Consider the following 25,293-nt stretch of genomic DNA (forward strand, 5'->3'; position numbering starts at 1 on the left):
AGAAACACGTTTCATAAATATTTATTAAGGATTATTCTATAATTTTTTAAAAATATTTTATTTTGTTGTACAATGGATAGAAACATACAATAGAAGGATTTGTATAGGATACAATTGATAGTACAAATATAAAATCTAGACAATCACTTGTATTTTGCTACCACTCACTGTAACAGAATTAACATTTTTGTCTCTCAGTTGTAATTAAAATTCCAGTTATAATTTTAAAACCAAAAAGATGCAGAATAAATTTGGGAATTCACTGCAGCAAAGCTCGACTATGGGAACAAAGATGGTTGTAGAATCCTAGGATATCAGAATGCCTTTCTGAACACAGAACACATCCAAGCTTATGCATTACAGTGCATCGCTGACTGTTAAGCTTTCCTGGCCATATCCTGAAACACACAGTACAATATACTATGTTGTCTTAATTAGCTACATAGTATAAAGCAAGCAAGACTACGTGGGAATGTTGACAATGTATTGTTGGTTCTTGTACCACAGTTAATTAAAAAAATATAAATCACTACAAGTTTATCTTTAAAAAGGGAAATTGCAACAATTTATATCAAGAGGCTTTAAAATATGTGTGTGTGTTATTTTGCCACGTGTTCATTATTGTGCTGAAATTGTATTTCTTGAACTATTTCTCCCTAGTTTTTGAAACCCAACCAGAGAGGTATTGTGCAAGAGCAGCAGAACAAAAGCTAAACTTATTTTAACATAACTGCTATTCAAACATTAAAAGTGAAGGTGTCCTTTCCGCCTCCTAGCTAAATAGAAAACCATGGCTAAGGTTCATTAGAATTGCAATCTTAGTTTTAAGGAACTCAACTTTTCCAACATGACTTGGGTCTTGAAAGTATTGTGTTAGGGAATGTTTGTTACAGTAAATGTCTGTGTTTCAAGGTGGGCTCCCCTTCAAATGAGAGAAGATTCAAACTGTTGAAGAAAAAGAACCAACAATTGCAATCACCTTCTTGAAACCTGAAAAATCCACAGATCGCATGAGTATGCCACCCATTCAACTTGCCTATTCTTCTTCAATTGTAACTGGCTATTTTAAAAAGCAGTATCTGCCTTTCTGACATCCATATTAAAAAGGAATGCCCTGTACAGGTTGGTTCTACTTAAAGGCAAAATCAACCCAAGATGATGCACTTCCCTGCTCACTGCCAAAATAAAAGGCTATTGCCAAGAATTATCAGAATCAATGTTCAAGAGTAACCGAACAAATCCATCTAACTTTGCTTTGAAAAAACAAACAAACCAAAATCTCAATACAAATCAGCAACTAAACCAAGGATAAGAAAAGAAGGAAGCTGGTAGCAGTTCCATCAAAGAGTACACACTAAAACATAAAAATCACTCTGCTTGTGTAACAGAAATAACAAAAGCAAAGGTATCAGCTTCATGAGGAGGTCTTGAGTCACCAAGTTCCCAGTTATCCAAAGCATGACCAACACTGTAAAGGGATTACCAGTAACTGCAAAGTTTACTGATGGGGGCGAATCTCAGAAGGAGAGTCCAAAAGCAAACCCGGTGGGGGAAATGGAGGGGTGGGTGGGTGGGGAGAAATAAAAAAGGCACCAATGTAAAGCCACAACAAGTATGAATACAGTATATTTTAACTCTCTACATGGAGGAAGCCAACCTGCTCCTTTTTGATCTTCTTCTTTGGCACAACTTCAGTGGATTTCTCAGACTCTGAGCGAGTTCGTATTGATCTTCTCTGTTGCTTCTTTTCTACAGAACCTGAGGGAAGAGAAGGGTTTCCATTACAGGAGTCTCTCTCTCTTTCCTCAATGAGGGATGATGTTCAATAGCAAAGTCCTGCTTTCTCTACATTCTTCTTTGAGTGCATAGACTTTAATCTGCCAGCTGGCGTTCTGGCTGCAGGCAATACATCTCAGTGCTTCAGGGAGAGTCCTGAGTTCGGGAAAAGATCAGCTTTAATATGAAGATAAAGGGGAAGGACTAGAATTCAAATTACTGGGAAAGGGTGACTTTTCATGTTCAGAATCCTTTAAAAAACCTTTGAACTTCGCTTACATTTCACAGGTTACCCGTGACACCAAGGATGGAATATATATTCTGGATTATAATTTCCAATCCACCTACCTAGAATGTATTTGGTTCTATGAACAACAAAGTCCTAAGTAAAAGTTGAGCTATTGTTGCAACAGAAATTATTATATTCTGGGGCAACATTTCAGAAACTTCTGCAGAGTGAGTCAATGACCTGAAATACAGAAAGGATACTCTAGGCCAGGGATCCTCAACGCTGGACCCCCAGATGTTAGTGGACTTCAACTCCCATAATCCCAAGCCCCAGTGGCCTTTGGTTGGAGATTATGGGAGTTGAAGTCCAATAACATCTGGGGGCCCAACGTTGAGGATCCCTGCGCTAGGCCACGGCTGCACAACTTTGGCCCTCCAGCTGCTTCTGGACTGCAAATCCCATCACCCCCAGCTGCAGTGCTCAATAGTTAAAGATTAAGAGAGTTGTGGTCCAGCATCTGCTGGAGGGCCAAAGTGGTGCAGCTCTGATATGGTTGCTCAGCTGGATGTGATTTCATTTTTTGTAAGTAGCACCAGAAATGGGACTATAATGTGTGTGTGTGTGTGGGGGGGTGTCAAATGTAATCCTTTTGCCACATGGTGCAGTCCCAACAAAAATCTCTCCTCCCCAAGCACACCTATTTGCTCTGGGAGGGAAGATGCTCTTGGTGCCAAGGCAATTCCCCTCGTGAGCCAAGAATGACTACAGGGGTGGGGATTTTTTGCCATAATTACGACACAAATGGGTTAAATGCTTTTGCCCTGGGTCCCAGCTGTGCCCCCAATGGCTGCAATTTATAAAGACCAGACACACAACTCTTAACAAAGCAACTTCAAACATTGAGTTTGGTTCAAAGAGAAACTTCTGTCACTCTCACGTCTCCAAGCACAGGATAGCTCACAAAGGCTAAAGACCAAAAGGGAGGCCCAAAGTTATCAGAAATCTGTGCTTTTAGAAAGACTGGCTGGGATGGTGGGAGAAATCACTCTCAGCACAGGAAAAACCCAATTTGCTCAAACAGAATCAGAAACCCAGAGTGTTAAGTTACATTTACATGAACAACCTATAACAATCTGTGGAGAATTTGCTTACTTCCACATTCTCCTTCTACTTGTTTGCCAGACAGTGGTCTACGAATGTTCACTGCAGGGGCATGGCAAGAATGGAGCGGGCCTTGGGACAAAAAGTGAAAATGGGCCCATGCCTCCCCACGTCCCTGCCGTCTTCTTTGGAGAGGCAGGAGAAGGAGAGCAAAATGCAAGCTGTTGCTCAGCCGGCATGCCCCCTCTTCTTCAGGGGCCCAGAAACATTTGTCCCCCACATTGTTCAATTATAGCTGCGCCCCTGGTTCACGTAGGTAGTCAAAAGATTGGCTCTAGGGAGGGAGTAGGAGATACCTCCTTAGCCCAGCCTCTAGGCTGAGTCTTTCTTCTAAACAGGCCTGCCGCCCAGTGGACAAAGAAGAGGTTGTTCCAGAGTCTGGACCACTGGATGGTGACTTGTAGAGAGAAAAAAGTATCCTGGAAATGAGCAATACCCTTCATCATCATTACAGAATAGAATATTTTTGTCAGTGTGACCCACACAGAGTATATTTGGGAGGGGCTCTTTTTAACCCAGTTAAGCTGTCACAAATGCAGCTATGTCACACAGGAAAGACACAATCGACTGGGAGGGTTTTCTCCCCTGTATAATTGTTTGCTACAGTGAACAGAGTGGTCCAAGAACACAGCTGCACTCCTCTGCAACTTCCTTTCGTTTCAGAAAAGCTGATGCTTTAATTGTGCCAAACATGAATAAAGCCCTATTCAGCTTCAAGCCTTGCTTGTCTAAAATACCATATTAAATCAGATGCGCTTCATAGATCCTTAAATCAGATGCTCAAGACGGGAGATTAAACATACAATTACATTTCAGTCCAAGCAGGAAATGGTTTGAGGGGGATTTTCCATTTGTAAAAGTCAGCCCGTGTTTGGTTCTTTCATCAGGCCAGCTGTTATTGTAGTACATGGCTATTTTCTCCTCTGGCTGGACATGCAGAGGCATTCGCGAACACTGAGAGCTTTCTCTTCCCACAGGATGGCACACAGGCCAGTAGCAGGAAAGTGTCAAGGAGAGAGCTGGTCTTGCGGAAGCAAGCATGAATTGTCCCCTTTGCTGAGCATGGGGTTGCATTTGGGGTTGCCTCGGTTGCATTTGGATGGGTGACTGCATGTGAGCACTGTAAGATATTCCCCTTAGGGGACAGTGCCATAGCTCAGTGGTAGCACATCTGCTCTGTATGCAGAAGGTCCCAGGCATCTGGGGAAAACTGCCTGAAACCTTCAGGCAGAGCCACTCCTAGAAGTGTAGACAGCAGTGTTCCCTCTCACAGGGATTCCAAGATGGTGTTGACTACAACTCCCAGAATCACCCAGCAAAAGCCACTGAAGCTGGGGATTCTGGGAGTTGTAGCCAACAACATCTGGGAGTCCCAGTTAAAGGGAACACTGGTAGACAGCACTGAGCTAGATGGACCAATGGTCTGACTCGGTAAGAGGCAATTTCTTACGTTCCTATAAAGTGGCGGCTTTGCATGTATGACGCCTCAGATTCAAGACAGCACTTCAATTCAAAGATCTTACCGGGGGGTAAGCGGGGGGCGCAGGATAAGAATGCTGTCCTACAGTTTGACCATATGGAAGAAGCCAGACCATTGGTCTGACTATGAATTTCCTTATTACTGCTCCCAGAAACTTCCAGCTAGTATTAGCTTATCCCCAAACCCTTTGGCATTGCTGAAGATCAGATCAGCAGCTAGGATTCCTTTCCTCTCTTAGGGTAAAGACAGGAACATTAATCCAAAATCCCCATCTCCTCTAGTCATAGGATGCTAGCCTTTCCATCTCTAGAGATATCACATCCAACACTGAACACCTAGATATGCTATTTACTTTCTAATTTATTCTGTAACACCTCATTAGAAACAAAACAAAAATAATGATAAATAATGCATAAAAGAAATAATTGAGGAAAACTTTTTTTTAAGGCCGGAGATCTCTATTGTGTTGCTTAAACCCAGACAGAACTAACTTTAAAAGTAACTTCTAACTACTATTGGCTCTCATTTAAGATCATGCAGCTACCCCTGCAAATAATGGTGAAAAACTGAATACAAAACAGATTCTATACAAAACAGATTTTAAACATGCAACTGCACTCCTGTGAATTTTGTTGGTCCAGAATTGGTTAGTACAAGAGGAGCCTAGAAGCAGAGTCACTATAATGTAGTGTATACTGTTTGACTTCAAGTGGGGAGGCCCAGGTTCAAATCCCCGATCAGCCATGGAGCTTGCTGGGTGATCTTGAGTAAGTTAGTATCTTTCAGCCATATTTATGAGCTATGGTAGGGAGAAAAATGGATTGCCCCATGTGAGCTGTCCCAGGTTCCTTGAAGAAAGGATGGTACAAAAATAAGAAACAGTATTTTAAATTGTATTCTGTCCTCTTAAGGCCTGGAATGACAACTCCTGTATTATTTACACTTTTGCCAATTCTCAAAGCCCAGCACACCAAATATTTTTTTCTGCTCCAGGACTGTATTATTCCTAACCCACAGATGTTACACAGTCAGGTCATGCACGTGATTTCCCTAAGTTTGTAATCTTTGAGAAGAACCAGTTTACTTGGACTTAACTGAAGAGTTGCAAATTTTACCTACTTGCCAACCCAGAAGATGTTTCAGGAGAGGCTGTGCTTTGTGAAGAGGCTCTCTCATTTCGCTGGCTTGTGACTGAAGTGAGTTTTTCTTGCCCCTTGATAATGATTTCTGGTTTGTTTCCTAAACCCTGTTATAATAAAAAGGAGATTTAAGTAATTAATTAATTGGACTAGTCTCTCATGTATCTATGAAAGAAGTACTCTGAAGCACACACATGAATAAAAACAGAAGCTGCCTTAAACAGAGTCAAATCATTAGTCCACACTGACTGACATCCTCTTGAATCCTTTTCAAGGATTCAGGCAGGAGTTTCTCTCAGACCACCTTGGAGATGCCAGGGAGTGAACCTGGGACCTCCTGCACACAAGCAGATGCTCTACCTCTGAGCTACAACCCTTAGGGGGAATATTGAACCACAGCAAGAGCTTCTATGTAGGCACACATCCAAGTAAACACCAGGGCAGACCCTGCTTAGTAAAGGGAACAATACATGCTTGCTACCGCAAGACCAGCTCTCCCCTTCCCTGCCCCCAGTCAATGTGTGACTAATCTTGCACAGGTTAGAGGGGTTTCCCATAGTCATGCTGTTGGTCTGCACCAAGGATAGACACCCTCAAAGTCTACCAAAAATACTGGAGAAGAAATCAAGCAACTCACCCCTCTCCAAGCAGCTGGCAGGTAACCTCTGCACTAGCCTCTAAGGCTGGTGTGTGCATGTATGTGCATGCGCGGACGGGGAGGGACACTCACACTCTGAAGAGCTACTGGCCTACAGTGCCACTAAAGCTAAAAAGGGTTTCCCAGACTTCAGCTACTTTTCCTGAGCTGGCTTTTAAAAGCACATTCCCAAACAAATCGTGTTTTGGATGCATCTGAACTGGCTGCTGTTTATCAGGGCCTGACAAATTAGATTCTGCAATCTGCAGAATCTAAAGAAGTGAAGGGAATTAAAATACTAGGTACTACAATAATCTGGACATTCTCGTTCTAGCTAGTTACTGACAGAGAAATAACACCATATAATCAAAGAGAGCTACGAGTGGTTTGATTTCAAATTGTAACTGAATAAGCAAACAGTTCTTTAAGTTACTTTGATTTTTCAAAGTACTCTTCTGAAGCTAGGAATGATAAGCTTCAACTCCTTGCTTGCCAGAAAATGAGGCTGTGTTGCTGCCACTGTTTTACGGGGACATTTAGTAGCAACATGTATAATGAAAGTTAGCCCAAGAGAGGCAATGGTACTCCAAGACAGACATTTACCAACTGGGTGAAGGAGACAAATTGCTGGCTTCTTAGATGCTTAATCTGTACAAATATTATGGAGGGGGCACCCAATTTTGCATCGTAGCTTAGTCCAGAAAACTGACCTGTTCAGCTTGGGGTAGGTAAATGTACCCCCTGGCATTTTAAAGACACAAGGATGCACCCAAATATTTTATACAAATATCACATTCTAAAACTCTGGTGAGTGTACAAGATTAAACCTAATTCATTGTGCATTTGTGCCCTTTACAGGACCATGTCTTTACCTTGGTGGAGTAAACAAACTGATCAATGAACTTTCCATTCCCAGCAGCATTCTGGAGAGCAAAAACTTGTTCAATTTTAACAACTGGAGACATATTACATTTCTGAAGGTCAAAGGTTCCCTGGTGCATGGTTATTGAGGCGGGTAAGGATTTCCGGGCTGCAGCAGTTTTCCATGCGATTTTCACAGGAGGTGGCTCTTCATCCACGCTGGGCTGCCTTCTCTGACTATGCCTCCGCACCTCAGTACTGGATGGAGAAGAGACTGCAGAATCCTCACTGGTCTGTTCTGGTTGAGGATTAGGCGACGGTTTAGATCGCCGAATCTTTTTGGCCTCTGTTTTAGGCACACCAGTCTGCTTGGCTTTTGACAAAGCCTCCTCTGGCTCTTTATCTACGTAGATGAAGGTGTACTGCTCTATCCTCTCTTCCCGGCTCATTTTCAATGCTTTCTCGGCATGGGCGATGCCAATGTCCCACTGCGCACGCTCTCTCTGTGGCCTTGGTTTGCGGATCTTTGAAATAAAGGAGATGGTTTATTGCATTTATTCATTTCCACTCCACATCATGCTCAGATAATTAAGGTGCCAGAATAGTAAGGATGTGCAGAACATTCGGTCGGGGGAACGTTCCGACACAAAAATGGGCTGTTTTGAGCGCTCCAAGCTTGGAACAGAACACCCTTCCAATGAAGGGCCTGTTCTGATCTCGGAATGCAATGACCCCGTTCTGAGGCACAACAGGGCCGTTCTGTTGGAACAACTGGATTGACCTACCCAGTAGTGCCAGTATAGTTAAGATGAAGAGTGTTTTCAACATTCTGCCATCATAAGCCCTGAACATTCTCTTGCTTATAAAAGCAAAAGGTATCCATCCAATCCCTATGAAATTTTGCACATAGTGGGACAAGAAATACCACCTCTCCAGATTTGGTGCACATCCATTTAAAAACAGCTGAGGTACAGTTAAAAACTGTTAAGTGCTAAAAAAGAGGGGTCAAAGTGTTGGCAATCTTTTTTTCTGGCAACAATAATGTATTTTTAAAAATTGTCTGTCTTCTCTTTACTGTCCCACAAACCGTGGCAAATTGTCCGTGCACACCCCTAGTCCACAGCATGCCACAGGGCTGTGAAAGAAATAAAGCAAGAAAGAAATAGTGGCTGACATGAGGAAATTACTCAAAAATCATCATACTGAAATTAAAAGGGACAGATTGGGCAATTATTTTAATTTCAATAGGACTATTATGAGTAATTTTCCACATGTAAGCCACTATCTCTCTTTCTGTATTCTGTACAAAGTAGAAGAGGGGTTCTTGACATTTTTGTCTTAAATATACTAACAAACAGAGCCTATACCCTGGGGCATGTATAACCATCAGCCTGTGGCTTAAAAGGGAGAGATGTACTCTGTCTATGCTCAGAGCACAAAGGACTAAGCCTCACTCAGAGGAACTGCTGGGAAGGTGGGCCTTTCCTAGCAAGGGGGAAACCCCAGGAAAATCCAAACAAAAGGACCAATCCAGAAGACTGGGCAGAAACTACACACAGCCACCTATTGAAGAAGAGAAAGTTTTTTCTTGAGTTTGTTCTGTTCCAAGAGTGCCCTGAGGAAGCAGCTGGCTGAGAAACTGCTGGGGAAATGGGAAGACCACAGCCTGTAAGTCATAAGATAGGGACCAGTTCAGTTAGATGTGTGAGGGAAGTTATTTTCCTTTATTGTATTGCCTGACATTGGAGTTGCCTGGTTAATGAAGACTCCCTCTCTTACAATCTGCTTTATGAAGAGACAATTGCCCTTATTGCATACTTTGTTTCTCTTTTAATCTAATAATAAGCACTTGTTGGTGAAATGTGCTACTCTTTATTTTGGGTCTGCCTTAGTCACACTTCTTTGGAGGCCTGGGACTGCTCAGCCCTTCTAGGGAGAGTTTTGCCACTTTGCCCCACCCTCAGGAATCTTATGTGGAAAGAGTGGTTTGTCCCACATTAAAATAAAGTGGCTGGTGGCAGCCTCCGGTGAATCTTTTGCAGTCAAGGATTCATCCCAGAGAACTCCCTGCCTGGCTCAGGTAGGAGCGATGACAACATTTCATTAAAACATGCCAAAGTTTTATTAAGAGAAGAAAAAGAGCCAAGGCCAGAGGAATTCATATTATCAGGTCCTGAGAAATCAAGTTTGCCCTGAGAACTTGTGGCCTTTCTCCCACCTTTCCATGGTTTGCTTAAGACCTGCATGTCCTGCATGGAGGGAGGGAGGGAGAGTGCATGCAAAACTGGGCTAAGGGACCCCAGCCCAGTTTTGCACGCATGTGTGAACTGCTGGGATTGGGCCCGATCTCGGGGACCCCATAGCAGCAAACCTGCCTGTGAAGCCTCCCTCTAAAACAGCATTAGGATCCCAATTCAGTCTTATGTCCCGTCATGGTGAGACTGACTGAACATACCTTTAATTCTCTTTCCCCATGTGTTCTAGGGTTCCCAAAATATAAAATGTCCCAAATTCTGTAGTTAGATAAAACCATCTCAGTGGGATTTTATTGATATTGAAAGCTGATTTTAAATGCAATTTTGTATTTAAAAGTACAGGTGGCCCTCGTTATTCGCGGTTTCAACAACCACAGTTTTGCATATCTGTGAACGGGTCTTAGAGACACAGTTTCTTTATCCATGGTATAAAAATAGGCTAAAATTCATATATTCACAGTTTTGAGTGGCCAGAAATGACTCCCAATGTCATTTCCAGCTGTCATTTTACAATGAAAAGCCATTTTGTGGCTCTTAAAAAAACAAAACAAAAAAACCCTGCAATTTTTTCTGAAAATTGGGGGGGCATTGCTGGAGAGCAAGGTAGAGTACTTTATTTCTCTTATTTACGCCCCACCTCCCTGTTGTGTCTGTATCTGTGTAGAAAACTAACCCCTAGATTTCCATGGGGTAAGGTTTCGTTATTTGCTGTTTCCATATTTGCACCTATATGCAAGATCAGAAACCCTGTAATATGAAATGAATGGTAAGCTATACTGTATTCTAGAAGCAAAGCTACCAGTTCTGCTGCCAGCAACATGCGTGGCCTGAGACTAGGGCTGACCATGTTTTCACATTCCTTGTCTTTTGCCTCTCTCAGAGGTCCTCTTTCCTGAGAGTACAAGCCCAAAGTGAGATCAGCAGGCCTCTTTGGGAGCCTTGTAAGAAGGTGACTGCAAGGGTGTTAATACAAACTAACTAAAACAGATTTCCCCCACTCATTGGTAAAATAAACCATCTCATTTCAGAAAAAACCATCTTGTACGCACCTTCTGTTTTTCAGAATGGTTGGCTTGCTTAGCAGCCTCCGCCACCAACTGATCATACTGCTTGCGTCCTTTGTACTCTCGTACCCGCTTTTCATGCACCCATGCCCTCTCAGGCTGGTTGCTAAAGAACTGAACATGATATTCCCGTGCACCTGAAATTGAACGAAAACATTCTGCTAAGCCATCCCAGCAACCAAGTCTCTTTACCTTTTGAGAAGTAGCAAAAAATATTCTTTTAAAGTGTCTGACGTTCTGTTTTAGCCAAAGGAGTCATTAAGCATTCATTCTGTGCAATTACTAATTAGTTCTATGAGGAAAGGGGGTCTAACCATGTAGAAACTGCTAGGGAAAGGCCCATTCCCTTACAGTTAAAAATGTGCGACTGCCTGCACACCATCAAATACTATGCACCGTATTTGGGGTAGGGAGCAGGAAACATATTTCTATGTACGTGAAAGAAGGTATGCTGGGACTGGCTGTCACCCACACATACAGTTCTGGCTCCCCTTTTAGTCCTTTTGGCTACTGACTCTCCTTCTCCCTATGAGAACCATCTCAGGGAACCAGCACGGAAAGTCACGTTCCCTGCGGTTCTGGATCCTAGGGAAGAAATATAAACCAAGGATTACCAAATTCTGCGTTCTTGGGGTTACTGTGTTCTCCAGATTGGAAGGCAAAAGTGCATGTGGATGAACAAACCAACCTCCTTGGGCTCCATAATAAAGCTGGCACCATGCAACTTAAAGGGCTTCACAGTTATGGAGATTGGGCAGAGTGTTACGTAGAAGTATATACATGTCCACATTGTACAGGATATTTCTGCACTTCCTTTTCTCTACAAATGACACTCTAGGCAATACCATAACCTGGTTCAAATAAGGCTGGGCACCCAGGGCTAGATAAAATTGCTTCAAGGTGCAGATCCGGGTCACACTGACCATTCCTGTTTTAAACGGTTGCCTCCAATGTGCTGCTGCAAGGTTTACTAAGAATTAAGGGTGTGCACGGAAGCGCACAGCTGCGGTCCGGTCCGGGTGGAGGGGGTTCCTTTAAGGGCGGGGAGGGTTTACTTACCCCTCCCGCCGCTTTGCCCCCTCCAGCGCCCGTATTTTGTGTAGAAATTGGGGCGGCAGGATATCTCCCCGCCGCCCCTTCTTCTTCCTGAATGAAAAAGGCTGCAACAAGTCTTCTGCGCATGCGCACGCACACTTCACATTTCCCCGACGCGGCGGGTAGACCGAGCCTCCGATCGCCGGAGGCCCGGTCTACCCGGCCTCGTCCCCCGCCAGTGGGTAGACCGGGCCTTCAGCAGCCGGAGGCCCGGTCTACCCGCCGGGACGAGGCCGGGTAGACCGGGCCTCCGGCGATCGGAGGCCCAGTCTACCCGGCCTCGTCCTGGCAGGTAGACTGGGCCTCCGGCAATTGGAGGCCCGGTCTACCCGGCCTCGTCGGGGAGACGTGAAGGGCGCATGCGCATGCGCAGAAGACTTGTTGCAGCCTTTTTCATTCAGGAAGAAGAAGGGGCGGCGGGGAGATATCCTGCCGCCCCAATTTCTACACAAAATACGGGTGCTGGAGGGGGCAAAGCGGCGGGAGGGGTAAGTAAACCCTCCCCGCCCTTAAAGGAACCCCCTCCACCCGGACCGGACCGGCCAGGTCCGAACCGGTCTGGACAGTCCTGAGGCCTTTACAATGGCCTCCGGACCGGTCCGGACCCACCCCTACTAAGAATGCATGCACAGTGTTCTAAACATTTAACATTCGCCAGAAACAGGCAAAGGCTTATTAATTACCATGCTTAGAGTATTGTCCCTGGATGCTCAGGTGACTGCTGTTGCCAGGAACATCTTTTACCAGCTTTGGCTATGGAAAGAGAGGCCCTGCTCACAGGTACTCAGGCCTTGGTCACATTCAGACCAGACTATTATAACATTTTCTACATGGGACTGCCTTGAAAGACAGTTTGGAAGCATCAAATGGTTTTTTTAAAAATTGCCAGGTGCCAGTCAACTCACTCGGTAACTCTGGACCAATGACTTCGCTCTAATAGAGTCGTTAAGGGGGTAAACATAACCATGTACACCGCTCTGGGCTCTTTGGAGGGAGAGTGGGATAAAAATGTAAAAAATACATACATCAAACAGAGAGGCTGGAACAGATTAAGCCATTCTGTGCTACTTCCGCTGGCTTCCAAGATATTTCCAGACTCTACTTAATGTGCTGGATTCAAAGCCCTAAACAGTCTGAGGCCAGCTTACTTTAAGGACCACTTGGTTCTAGCTGAACCTGCCTGGCCCTTATGTCAGCGGCAGAGACCTTGCCTCTGGTCCATCACCGAGAGAAAACTTGATTGGTGGCTGCCAGAGACGGGGCTTTCTCAGCAGCAGCAGCAGCAACTCAACTGTGAAACCCCCTCCCTAAGGAGAGCAAGCTGGCTCCGACTCCTTCAGCTTTTAAATTGATGCTGAAGGCTTTCCTGTTTCAAAAGTATTTTAATGCTGTGCTGAACTGGTTTTATATCAGTCTTTATTTGTTCTATGCTGCTCCTGTGCTTTCATTGTTTGTGGGATGTATTTTAAGTAGCTTATATTGTAAGTCACTTTGCTCTTTTTTAAATGAAAAGCAGGATATAAATATAGTAACAGAATATTCCTTATGTTGCCCGCTGTCAATCTCTTTACTGTACAACCTACCTGGTTATTAATGGTTATTTTTTTAGCTACACTATTAAAGCCAGAATACATTCTGAAGTCGGAGTTTTAAAAAGAGCATTAACAAATGATTAAACAGCCATTCAGAAAAAGCTTCCAACATACCAACCCATAGGTTTTATTTATTTACCTCTTGTGTTAATTTTGGTATGAACCTCAAGTTGTGGATCGCTGGAAACCATGCAAGGCCACCAAGGATACGTCCCCACCTTGGACCAGACCAGATCTCCAACCTCAAACTTGATTTCGCTTGCTATTTGCACTGGAGGAGGAGGAGACTCCTGCTGGGCCTACATAAAAATAACAAAAATGATATAATGCTTAAGTTAAAAGGGGAAATTATATGCTTGATCTTCTGCATAGAGCACTATATATCAGAGACCACCAACTATGGAAATGAGCAAACCTTCTAAAATAAATGCACTGTGAAATCTTTTGGGGCACCCTTGCATTCACCTTTTGTGTAGGTAGAGAGAATATAAGAATATAATCTGGAGTTGCCCTCTTCTTTTTACATTCTTCTGATCAGCTCTGAACACATGGTGACTGTTCTGATGCTATTTTCCCTCCTCAAACATCTACGTATGCCGAGATCACACCTTGGGCTCATTTCTCATCTGCCCTCACTTTGAGAAAAACTGAAACAAATGCACCCAATTTAACAAACCTAAATTTTATTTATCACTGTAATACATTAAGATTTAGTAAGCACACGTGCGTGTGCACGCACGCACGCATGCACACACACAGAACTAGTACTCTTTGGTGTACTTAGTATACATTCTTCAACCCTGACCCATATCTCAAACTATAATTAGAAATATGTCTACTGCTAAAGAAAACTACTGCATTCAAGAATTCTAGTCATATCCTTTTGTCAGTTGACAATAAAATGAAAATAAATGTTGATAAACAAAACACAATCACATTGCAGTAAACAAGAATTAGGTTTATATGCAGCCAGTCAGTAGATAACAGAAGAAGACTGAGAGACTGCAAGACTCACTGGCTCTTTTGGACTCATTTGTATCTTGGCCTTCCCTTTTTTCTTTTTTACTAGAAACAAAGTATCATCATAGTGCATTACAGCAATGTCGGTTACCTACGGATTGGCTGCACACAACCTTCCTTCTTGTTTACGACAATGTGGCTGTGTTCTGTTTGTCAACATTTGTTTAGAAGTACACACATCTGTAATTACTGTTCCCCAAATTCAGATTCAAACTGAAAGTGAAAGCTTTTGATCTCCTCCCACTGCATGTGAAGGAGGAGGCAGTGCAGGCCTACTGTATCTTAACCATAATCTAAACCAGTGTTTCTCAACCACCGGTCCCTGGACCGCTGCCGGTCCCCGAAGGCTTGAGTGCCGGTCCCTGACTGGGAGTCAACCCCCCCCCAACTGAAATCAAGGCACTCACTTCCTCAATTTTGCACATGGCACGGAAGAGGAAGAGTATCACGGAGGCATGGGACCCTTCTTGTGCCTTGCCTCCATGTGCTGCTGAGATCTTCCTACAGCTATCTTATTCCCTATCTTTACAGCTTCAAACTGTATGCGGTGCGGGGGCATGGAGGAAAAAGTATGGCAGTGGGCGCCACTTGAAGGGCTGCTGGTTCTTGCATGCTCATTATTTGCAGCCAAAGGTTGGTTGATTGAAACCCAGCTGCCTGTTGTGGTCAAGGCGCCTTGAGAGGGAACGCTGTTTCCCTCTTGCATCAGTGGGGCTTGCTTGTATGTTGTTTTCATTGGCCCCATGTAGCTTTTGAATTTTTCTAATGGCCCAACATACCCTCTCCACTGAGTAATCAGAAGCACCTCCACCCCCAACCCGCACACACTGAAGACATACTGGAGACAAATTTGTTCACCCAGGCTTTTAGATTCAGGGGTTCTCAACCTTGGGTACCCAGACATTGGTGGACCTACTCCCATAATCCCCAGCCATAATGGCCAAATGCCATTGTTGTTGGGGGTTATGGGAGTTTAACTGAGAGACCCAAGGTTAAGAACCCCTAATATTCCATGTTTGCAAAAGATTCCAAATTTAATTATTTTAATGCTTATATTATTTTCATTCTAAACTGCCCAGAGATGCATGTTTGGGGCAGTATAGAAGTCTGATAGAGAGATAGATAGACAGACTTGAAACCCCTTTACTAACTGCTGGTCCGGGAAACTGTGCATGAAGAATGTAGCGGTCCTTGAAACTCTGCACGAAGAATTTTGCGGTCCTTGACTCCAAAAAGTTTGAGAAACACTGATCTAAACCACAGCTTAGATTATTGTCTCTACTGGGCTGCTCTGTAGACATCACCATATAGCCATGTCCATGATACTCTAAGATAGTCAGATAGCTGTCCTGTCACAGACTTCCATGCCTTGGTCCAACAGGCTCCCCATATCTAAGGGGTGATAAAGCCCTCACTTTTGTATTTAACCAGTTTAAACAAAATCACATGGCATTTCTGGAGTCAAAAGGTCCGAATGAACAACATGTACTGACCGGAGTTTCATCCAACAGTATAGTTTCTTCCCTTGGTCTTTCAGACAGCATGCTAAGCCTCTCATTTGGTCTCTGAAATGATTTGAAATAAAAAAAGGGGGGGGAGTCTATCAAATTTGAGTCATTATAGAAATACTTTGGAAGTGATGACAAATTGTGCAAAGATGGAGTTTGTTTATTGAAAACTAAAACAACTTTCAGAATAAGATATGCTCTTTGACACTTCTCAACTAGAAAATTTATGGAGGTATTATATGAAATGGGCATAGAAAATGAGTATGATGAACTGAAGCTAAGTGCACAAATATTTTAAAAATGTGTTTGTTTTATGTGAAAAGTAAATTGTGGTTATTATTAGCAATGTGACTATTAAATGAGTGTGTAAAGGAGATTAAATCTGAAGAATATTTGTTTTTCAAGGAAAAGTCAAAATGGAACAATAAGCAAGGACAGAGTACAATCATGGAGCAAACGAATCAGAAGGGTTCTATTAATATTCAGATTAGCCACAATATGCTGACTGCTGTGTGGGTTTACATCTGTATGATAAAAGTCAAAGAGGAAGGAGAAGGTTGAGGCAACCAATGAGGACATGCAGTGTATATGGCTAGCCAGTCATATGCAGCATTGTTCACATCTGGAGCCACAACAAAAGTCTTTAGAGACATACTTTCATGAAGATTTATAAACTCAAACTTCCCAAACACAGGTATACTCTGAACAAGGTTACAGACAATAGCAAGCTGCAAATTAGGTGTTTGATCACCAAAACTATCACATCTTACGCTATGAAGCCAGTTCAATATGGCTGCAGTGTTTACAATCCTCTTGAGAGTTCAGCAGATACAATGACTCAAGGTTTGCGAAATATGGAAACATCCCTACAATTCACCCACAAGAAGAACAGATTGTTGCAAAGGATATATTCTTTGCAAAGGAAGTAGCTTTAGCAGATGGACTACTCAGCCAACCTTTTAAGAAAGATAATGCAGAAGGGTTTGCCATTATTTTGATACAACTTCTCTTTCAGTTCTCAGCTCTGCTGCACATTTTATTCGATTCTATAGATTACAGTGTATTCACCACAAGTGTTCTTTGGCGCAATTCAAATGCTGCTGTAGCCACCTTCATAGGAACTACTGCCTTCCTGGTATCCTTGGGCACATGTCTTTATTCTGCTCTTCCAAGGCAGAATGGAACGTGCAACCTAGTGCAATAGCACCTTCTTACTTCTGGCTGAATCTGCCCACCCCCACCTCTCTGTATGGAACTGTATTGCCATTGTGTTTTCTAGGGCTTGTGTAACCTGACGACTCCAGCATGGCCAGACAGTTTGTCCAAGGAATGTGGTGCCTGTATAAACCTTTCTGCCCATTGCTTAAAGAAAACCTGGTAATGCTGAGTCACCACTAGCCTGAGTCAATTTTTTTAAATTCGTTAATAAGACCTGAATGAACAGAGGTGGTCAGGCACCATCAATAACAATGCTTAGTTATTAATAGTGCTGTAAAAATACTATTTTAGTGATTTTTTTGCTATACTAAAATACTATTGTGCTCAGGATCTACAGACCCAGTAACCTTTAGCACAATCCCATAAGGCAGACCAGTATTATATTACAACTAACTTAACCCGCACAGAGCATCTGCACGCTAGTACTTGATTGCCCCCTCACTCCCCTGCCACAGCTCCCCTTACTTCAGAGATCTCCCTACCCTCACCTGAGCCACACTCCTGCTCCTCCTCCATCCCATTGCTTCCATCCCCCTCACCCCCCTTGGTCATGGTGGCAGCGTTGTGGCACCTGTTGACCAAGCTGCAGCTCCCTATCCCCAGAGACCTCCTCACCCGAGCCTCGCTCCTGCTCCTCCACACAGGAGGAGCAGCAGTTGACTGGGCCTTTCCTCGCTGCCACCATGGCCACTCGTTCCCTCAGGCTGCTGACAGGCCTGGGCCTGTCCCTTACCTGCCTGCCTCCCTCTGCCAATGGCCTCAGTAGCCCCAAACGGCAGCAGTGGTTGACTGGGCCCTTCCTTACTGCCACCACAGCCACTCCTTCCTCTCAGGCCGCTGACAGGCTCAGGCCCATTCCTCACCCTTCCTTCTTTCTCTCTCTTTCTCCTCCACTCTCTTCCCCTTCTGTCTTTCTTCCCCTATCTTCTCTCCCCCCACCCTTCCTGAGTTAATAGATCTTGTTCATCTTGTTTCCTCATCTAATTCATACAACAGCAGTCTCCTTCTCCTGAAGGGGCTCTTTCCTCCCTCATGACTCCTCTCTTCACCGACCCCTGCCCACTAATATATGTATATGTATATAAATAAAATATTCATTCCTCTCCTCTACAGTCAAGAACATCTTCCGACCAGTAACAGTTGCATTCAACTGACCGTCACGATCACAGGCTCCTCCCCCCTATCTACATATGGAATCCCCACTACCCAATCACCATGGTGCTTCTGCTCTCACAGGCTCATCCTCCCTATCTGCATATGGAATACCCAATACCTAATCAAGTGCATCTGCTCGCGAACTCTCATGAGAGCTGCCACGTACGGGATTAGCCACAGGTATGCCTTAGAGAATCTTCTTTATATATATTTCGCTAATGCATACCTGTGACTAATCCCATGAGTGACAGCTCTTGCAAGAGTTCACGAGCAGAAACACCTGATTGGGCAGTGGGGATTCCATGTGCAGATAGGGAGGAGGATCCTGTGAGAGCAGAAGCATCATGGTGCTTGGGCAATGGGGATTCCACATATGCAGATAGGGAGGAGGAGCCTGTGATGGTGAAGGTCAGTTGGAATGCAACTGTTAGTGGGCAGGGGTCTGCAAAGAGAGGGGTTGTGAAGGAGGAAAGAGCCCCTTCAGGAGAAGGAGGCTGCCACTGTGCGAATTAGATGAGGAAACAAGCTTGGCCAATCGACGCCAGCATCACCGTAGCTGCAACCAAGAGGGGTGAGGGGGATGGAAGCAACAGGATGGAGGAGGAGGAGGAGCACAGCTCAGGTGAGGGTGGAGAGATCTCTGAGATGAAAGGGCTGAGGTGGGGGGTGAGGGGAGCAATCAAGTACTAGCATGCAGATGCTCTGTGTGAATTAAGCTTCTGTGTGTGTGTGTGTGTGTGTGTGTGTGTGTGTGTGTGTGTGTGTGTGTGTGTGGTATCACTGAAAATGAAAGACAAGTGCTTGCCTAAGGCCAGCCTATGAACACATGCCTGGCTGAGCTGAGATTTGAAACGGAGATTTCCCACTCACACGATAACCAGTAGAGAGCCTTCTGCAACTTACAGGACCTGCCAAGATACTACTACGAATATTTATATACTGCTCTTCAACCAAAGCTCTCAAGGTGGTTTACATAGAAAAATAAATACATACAGGTGAAACTCGGAAAATTAGAGTATCGTGCAAAAGTCCATTAATTTCAGTAATGCAAATTAAAAGGTGAAACTGATATATGAGACAGACGCATTACATGCAAAGCGAGATAAGTCAAGCCTTAATTTGTTATAATTGTGATGATCATGGCGTACAGCTCATGAAAACCCCAAATCCACAATCCCAGAAAATTAGAATCTTACATGGAACCAAGAAGACAAGGATTGTAGAATAGAACAATATCGGACCTCTGAAAAGTATAAGCATGCATATGTATTCAGTACTTGGTTTGGGCCCCTTTTGCAGCAATTACTGCCTCAATGCGGCGTGGCATGGATGCTATCAGCCTGTGGCACTGATGAGGTGTTATGGAAGACCAGGATGCTTCATTAGTGGCCTTCAGCTCTTCTGAATTGTTTGGTCTCATGTCTCTCATCCTTCTCTTGGCAATGCCCCATAGATTCTCTATGGGGTCAGGTCAGGCGAGTTTGCTGGCCAATCAAGCACAGTACAATGTATACTTTTCAGAGGTCCGATATTGTTCTATTCTTCAATCCTTGTCTTCTTGGTTCCATGTAATATTCTAATTTTCTGGGATTGTGGATTTGGGGTTTTCATGAGCTGTACGCCATGATCATCACAATTATAACAAATTAAGGCTTGACTTATCTCGCTCTGCATGTAATGCGTCTGTCTCCTATATCAGTTTCACCTTTTAATTTGCATTACTGAAATTAATGGACTTTTGCACGATATTCTAATTTTCCGAGTTTCACCTGCAAATAAGATGGAAGCTCATAGTTCAATTGTTGAAACTGCCACAGCTGAAGAGGAAAAGCAAAGACAACATGCACTAAAAATTAGTTGTACTTTGAATTTGCAGAGGACTTAGTAGCTTTGTTTACAGATGTACCCTCTTATCCGAAGGGCTTGTGTTCCTGCGGGTAATGAAATCGCGGATATCAGAGCATTAGGGCAATGGGGAGGAGAGGAGAAGGGAAGGGAGAAGTTCCAGAGGTGATAAAAATGGGTGAAAAGGGGCTAAAAACAGTGGAAATCAGGGGGTGCCCTACCATGCTCTGTGGGTCTCCAGTCGTCCAGCAATGCCCCCCAAATGCCAATTTTTGCCTATTTTTACACAAAAGATCGCAGAATTTTTTTTAAAAAAAATACTTTTTCAAACAAATGAGCCACAAAATGGCTCCTTTCTTCAAAATGGTGGCCGGAAATGACCTCGGAGGTAATTTCCAGTCACCCCATAACCACAGATATGTGAAAATTACACACACACACACACACACACACACACACACACACACACACACACGGTACACAAAGGTCGTGTGTCAAATGCCCAACTACAGATACGCAAAATTGTGATTGGCCTGGGTGTGCCAAGGTTCATCTGTACTGTGTTCTACTTGACAGTTGTGTTGTATGAGTGGTTATTATGGTGAGGATCCAAAGAACAATGACATTAGTTCCATGAGAGCGATAAAGACACTGAATATTTCCCGACACAGGACTTTTTTTGCAAATGTTTCCAGAAATGCATGCAGGGGAGTCATAGCTGGGTGTCTACTCCTAGCAGTTCTTGCACTAGCGTACCCCAGTATTTTCTGTCCATATCAAGGCACAGTGCTGGGAAACACTGTGGATTAGGGTCCCTCCCTCTCACTCAATTTTATTTTTTTAATTTAAATTTTGTTTCATACTTCTGCAAGATTCCCACTACCCACTTCTGCCAAGACCCTTGTGGAGCTTGGAATACAAGAAACCTTGTTTGAATGTGGTTTTCAGCATCTCATGAAGACAGCAGGCACATAATAAGGGAACAGAGAAGTTTAGAAGGAGGTGGATCATTTATGTGTTGCACCCAAGAAGAAAGGTATGGAAGTTGTCCTCACTGCTTTTCCCAATGCTTCAGCTGCAGACTATAACAAGAAGTCACTAAAATGCATATAACTTGGGTTGTTTATTGTCAGAACAGGATAAAAAGTGCACATATGGTAGACCCCATTGAAGCCACTATGCCACAAACAAAATTGTGCATATATATCTTAGGGCATGTATGAACATACACTTTAGTCCTGAGGCTTGACTCTTGCCGCTTAAATCCCTGATTGCAGCGAAGAGGAAGTCAATGAAACAGTTGCTAATGCCCTCTTGATGTGGTTTAGAGTTCTCCTAGTTGCAACACTGAATCAAGATGAGCAGCAGCAGCAGCCGCCGCCACCAGCATTTTGAGTGGTAGAGAGCGTAAGAGAAGGACTGACTTAGGGGAGGCTGGGAGGGGGAAGGCTCCTTTCCCGAAAAACTAAGGAAAAGCACAACTACAAAAACAGTCAATTAAAAAAAAAACAAGAGTGAAGGGGCTGAAGGAATGCAATACTTGTAAAAGGCAAAACCCAGAAGAGAAGTATATTCAGATGTGGAAGTGAGGGGGCATGCAGCGACATACCCTTGTAAGCCAACCTTGCCACCACCCACACAAGCAACAACTTCTCTCCTCCTTGCACAAAATTTTCCCCTTCTGAGGCCAAGTCAAGTCAAGGGGGCAGGGGATGTAGTAATGAAAATAATGAAATGAGTAATGAAAACACACTGGTGTTTTCATTAAAACAGACTGGCAAGCAGATCACACAAGGAAGTTATGGGAAGTGCAAAATCATCTGGATTGCCCACAAGATTGCCCATCAGTGGCCATGTCAGAATAAATCACCATCTGGAAAGACCCAAAGTTTATCTCTGAACAACCACTCCCCAGACTAAATGGCAAACAGCTTCTGAAATGGAGGGAGTAGTTATTTTCAAAAGGAGCCTGTGAGACGGCAGGGTGGTGGTCAGCTGTTCAGAAGGGAAAAATTCTAGGGAGTTGGTAAAGTAGAGTGTGCTGTCACGTCATATTTGACTCCTGGCACCCACAAAGCCCTGTGGTTTTCTCTTGGTAGAATACAGGAGGGGTTTACCATTGCCTTGCCTGCGCAGTATGAGATGATGCCTTTTAGCATCTTCCTATATTGCTGCTGCCCGATATAGTACCAGTGGGGATTTGAACGGGCAACCTTCTGCTTGTTAGTCAAGCATTTCCTCGCTGTGCCATTAGATGTTGGTACAGGCCTCTGATGTGAGTCTAAACAAGTCTTTGGAACCCAGCCTATAGGTTTTGCCAAAGGTATAGGTGGGACTCTAATCCAGGTCTCCCAAGTCTAACTCTCTACCCACTAAACCAGACTAAGGCATGGTAAGCCGGGCAGCATTGTATGGAATCATCAGTATACTTATGGCATCTCACTCCAGTCCTCATCCAGCAGACTCAGACATGCAGTACTGAACAGTGGTGTGGGTGTGCAAAACGGAACACAGAAAGAACCACAGCGGGACAGTACTAAAGAAATGTGGAACTACTCACCACTGATCTCTGGATTGTCCTGTCTACACCCCAAGATCAAAAGCAGTCCAGTTGTAGCTCCAGATTCAGAGATTTCCAACTTTTTTTTTTTTTAAATAAAGAAGAGCATCCCTTCTGTTGCAAACCTTCAGCTCAGGTACTCTGGAGAGATTGTGTATGTGCATGCACACACACACTTAATGTTATGAGACCGAGTACTATAATCACTGTCTCACATCCACACTAAGTTAGTCATGAGCAGTCTTAATGAGACAAGTTTACTTGTCCTATACATTTCAACGGGAGTACTCAGTGCTAATTTTCTGCAGCCCTGTCAGCCAGGCTGCTTCAACATGCAGCCAGCCAATCAGGAGCAGAGGAAGAGGGGTTTCACCCTCCTCTCTTCCCTTCTACAGCAGACATATTGCTGCGGATGCATTGGCTTCAAGTCAGCGATCCCTAAGTGGGGAACTTGAGCATGCTCAGTACTTGATCCCTATGTGATGATCTCCAGACGGGGGAAAAGGACTCCAAGTACTTCTAGTGGTACTAGTACCCCCTGCTGGGAACCCTTGTGCTACATGAAGTAATTACGTTGTGTTGGTTCCGAAGGATGCCTTTTGCTAACAACAGGCTTAGCTACATTAGACAAATGAGGCAGGGAGCTGCAATGTTTTGGGGGAAAGAGTGTCACTATGTCCATTCCAGTACAACAGTTCATATGTAGTCCGTTCCACCCTCACCCATGCCTTGTGGTGGTTTTGCGAATAAACCACTGAGCTGGAGAGCAGTCAGAAGCATGCAGGCCCAATTCTATGACATGGAATGGCCCGCCAGTGCTCCAGCTTCTGCCCAGGCAAGTCATGAACATCTACCCTGTGCTTCAGGACAGCCGTCTATAGCTTTGTGCATCAGTTTCTTCTTCGTTTTCTCAAAACAAACAGTAAACCACATTTACTAATTTTTGCATAAAAGTCAACAATTCTTGTCGTGTGTAACTAGCCTAACTTGTGATATATTTCATAAACTATACATGGAAAATATCTTCACAATATTAGAAAAGGCTTCCTAACACAGTTAGCCGGTGCAGGAACACTCTGAAAAAAGTGTTCAAAAACTGGAGAGAGAAAAAGACCATGAATAGTTGCTAGCAAAGTTTAATGTGATCTTCCTTGCCTCTCTTAAGATACCAAACTTTCTCTTAAAGGGGAACTTTGTGTAGCTTTAATAGCTGTCATTTCACTCAGCTGTAATATCAGTGAGAGATGCATTAATCCCATCAATAATACAACATAACTCTGGCAGGATTTCAAGCCTCTGACCAATGTTCCCTCCAACAGGGATTCCCAGAGGTTGTTGACTACAACTCCCAGAATCCCCAGCTGCAATGGCTTTTGCTTGGGGATTCTGAGAGTTGTAGTCAACAACCTCTAGGAATCCCTATTAGAGGGAACAATGCCTCTGACAAATCAATCATTTGCATGCTTTATTATAAAAGCAGAATTTAGATTTCCTTTACAGCGAGAGTAAATGATCCACCATGATCTCCCCCCCACCCCAATGGGATTTGTAATGGTGAGCTCTTCTGCATGTTTGTCAAAGAATCTACAATCATTTTAGCGTGTAAACAAAAAATTAGAATACCACAACACAGAGAAAAAGAAATGAGAAATCAAATTTTTATTCCACTTACATTTTGTTCTTCTGGCTCTAGTTTTGGAATTTTACGTGATTTACGCTCTTCTGAGTGGGAAGAGTCATGTTTGCTACTTTTTTTCCTTTTCTCTTTTCTCCCTTCGTGTTTTGACTTCGCATACTCACTTGCTTGTACTTCATTTAAAAGGTCCCCACACAGAGAGGACTCAAACAATTCCCTGCCGTTCTGGATAGTTTTGGTTATTTTTAATTTGATTTCTGGTGAACCAGTCTTCTTTGGAATCACCGTCTGGGATACAGAAGGAGGTGGTGGCTGTGGGGGAGATGTTTTTTCCAGAATTTCATGTGGCCTTATGTTAGAGTTCTCCATTTGATAATACTCTGGGGGACTAAAGTTTCTAACTGTGCCAAACCCATTGGCTGAACCATTGGGATACTGACTGTATGACTGGTATTTGGCTTGGGGTTCATACATGCTGATTGGTGGAAATCCATTAATGAGGGGTGGAAGGTCCTCTGTTGTTGGTGTAGGGTACTGAAAACCTTGCTGCAAGGCAAGGGCAGCTTCATATGGCGTCTGTCTACCATCTTCAGTGATGTCGCTGCTGGCATCAAAAGCATCCTCTTGGCGGTTGTTAGCCGAGTCAATGAGTTGAGGTGGTTGCTGAATTGTGTTTCCCATGATCCCTTGCATGAAAGAGAAGGAGAAATCCATTGTTCTGCTCCAGCATCCTTAGCTTTCCCTTTTTCTCATAGGGCCTAAAAGAGAAAGCAAGGAGAAGATAAAGTAGACTGTGTAAATTCCCCAAAAATGATAAAGCAACTGAAGCAGTTGCTTGGAAGTAGATTTAACTAGAATTTCCCTCCCTGTTAAACACAAAGGATCTTGGGGCCCTTCAAAGACGAATAGATTTATTATGGCATGACCCTTCACGGACAAGAGCCCGCTTCATCAGAAACATGAAGTGTTATCTTCAGTTTGCAGATTATATACATGCAGGCACATAGGTACAGAAGAAAAAATAGTAAACAGCTGGGAGAAAATGCAAGAAGTGCAGTCTAT

The 25,293-nt window shown here is 43.7% G+C and overlaps 1 protein-coding gene across 11 annotated transcripts in view; it reads right to left on the reverse strand.

Annotated features, from left to right (window-relative positions):
- The window catches only part of NSD3 (nuclear receptor binding SET domain protein 3), a 124,872-nt gene that overhangs the window by 70,712 nt on the left and 28,867 nt on the right, over positions 1–25,293 (reverse strand). For 9 of the 11 annotated variants that reach the window (XM_053269534.1, XM_053269533.1, XM_053269532.1 and 6 more), the window contains exons 2-8: positions 24,268–24,989; positions 15,803–15,874; positions 13,429–13,588; positions 10,588–10,739; positions 7,295–7,807; positions 5,766–5,892; positions 1,658–1,758 (exon numbers count right to left, since the gene is read on the reverse strand). In XM_053269534.1, coding sequence (XP_053125509.1) covers positions 1,658–1,758; positions 5,766–5,892; positions 7,295–7,807; positions 10,588–10,739; positions 13,429–13,588; positions 15,803–15,874; positions 24,268–24,945 — 1,803 coding nt within the window. In that variant the 5' untranslated portion in view covers positions 24,946–24,989. Of the gene's footprint in view, positions 1–1,657; positions 1,759–5,765; positions 5,893–7,294; positions 7,808–10,587; positions 10,740–13,428; positions 13,589–13,754; positions 13,900–15,802; positions 15,875–24,267; positions 24,990–25,293 lie in introns of those variants that run through there. The other 2 variants (XM_053269537.1, XM_053269542.1) reach the window with 2 other exon arrangements.

Source organism: Hemicordylus capensis, chromosome 8 (genome assembly GCF_027244095.1).
Source record: "Hemicordylus capensis ecotype Gifberg chromosome 8, rHemCap1.1.pri, whole genome shotgun sequence".
In the NCBI taxonomy this organism is placed as follows: Eukaryota; Metazoa; Chordata; class Lepidosauria; order Squamata; family Cordylidae; genus Hemicordylus; species Hemicordylus capensis.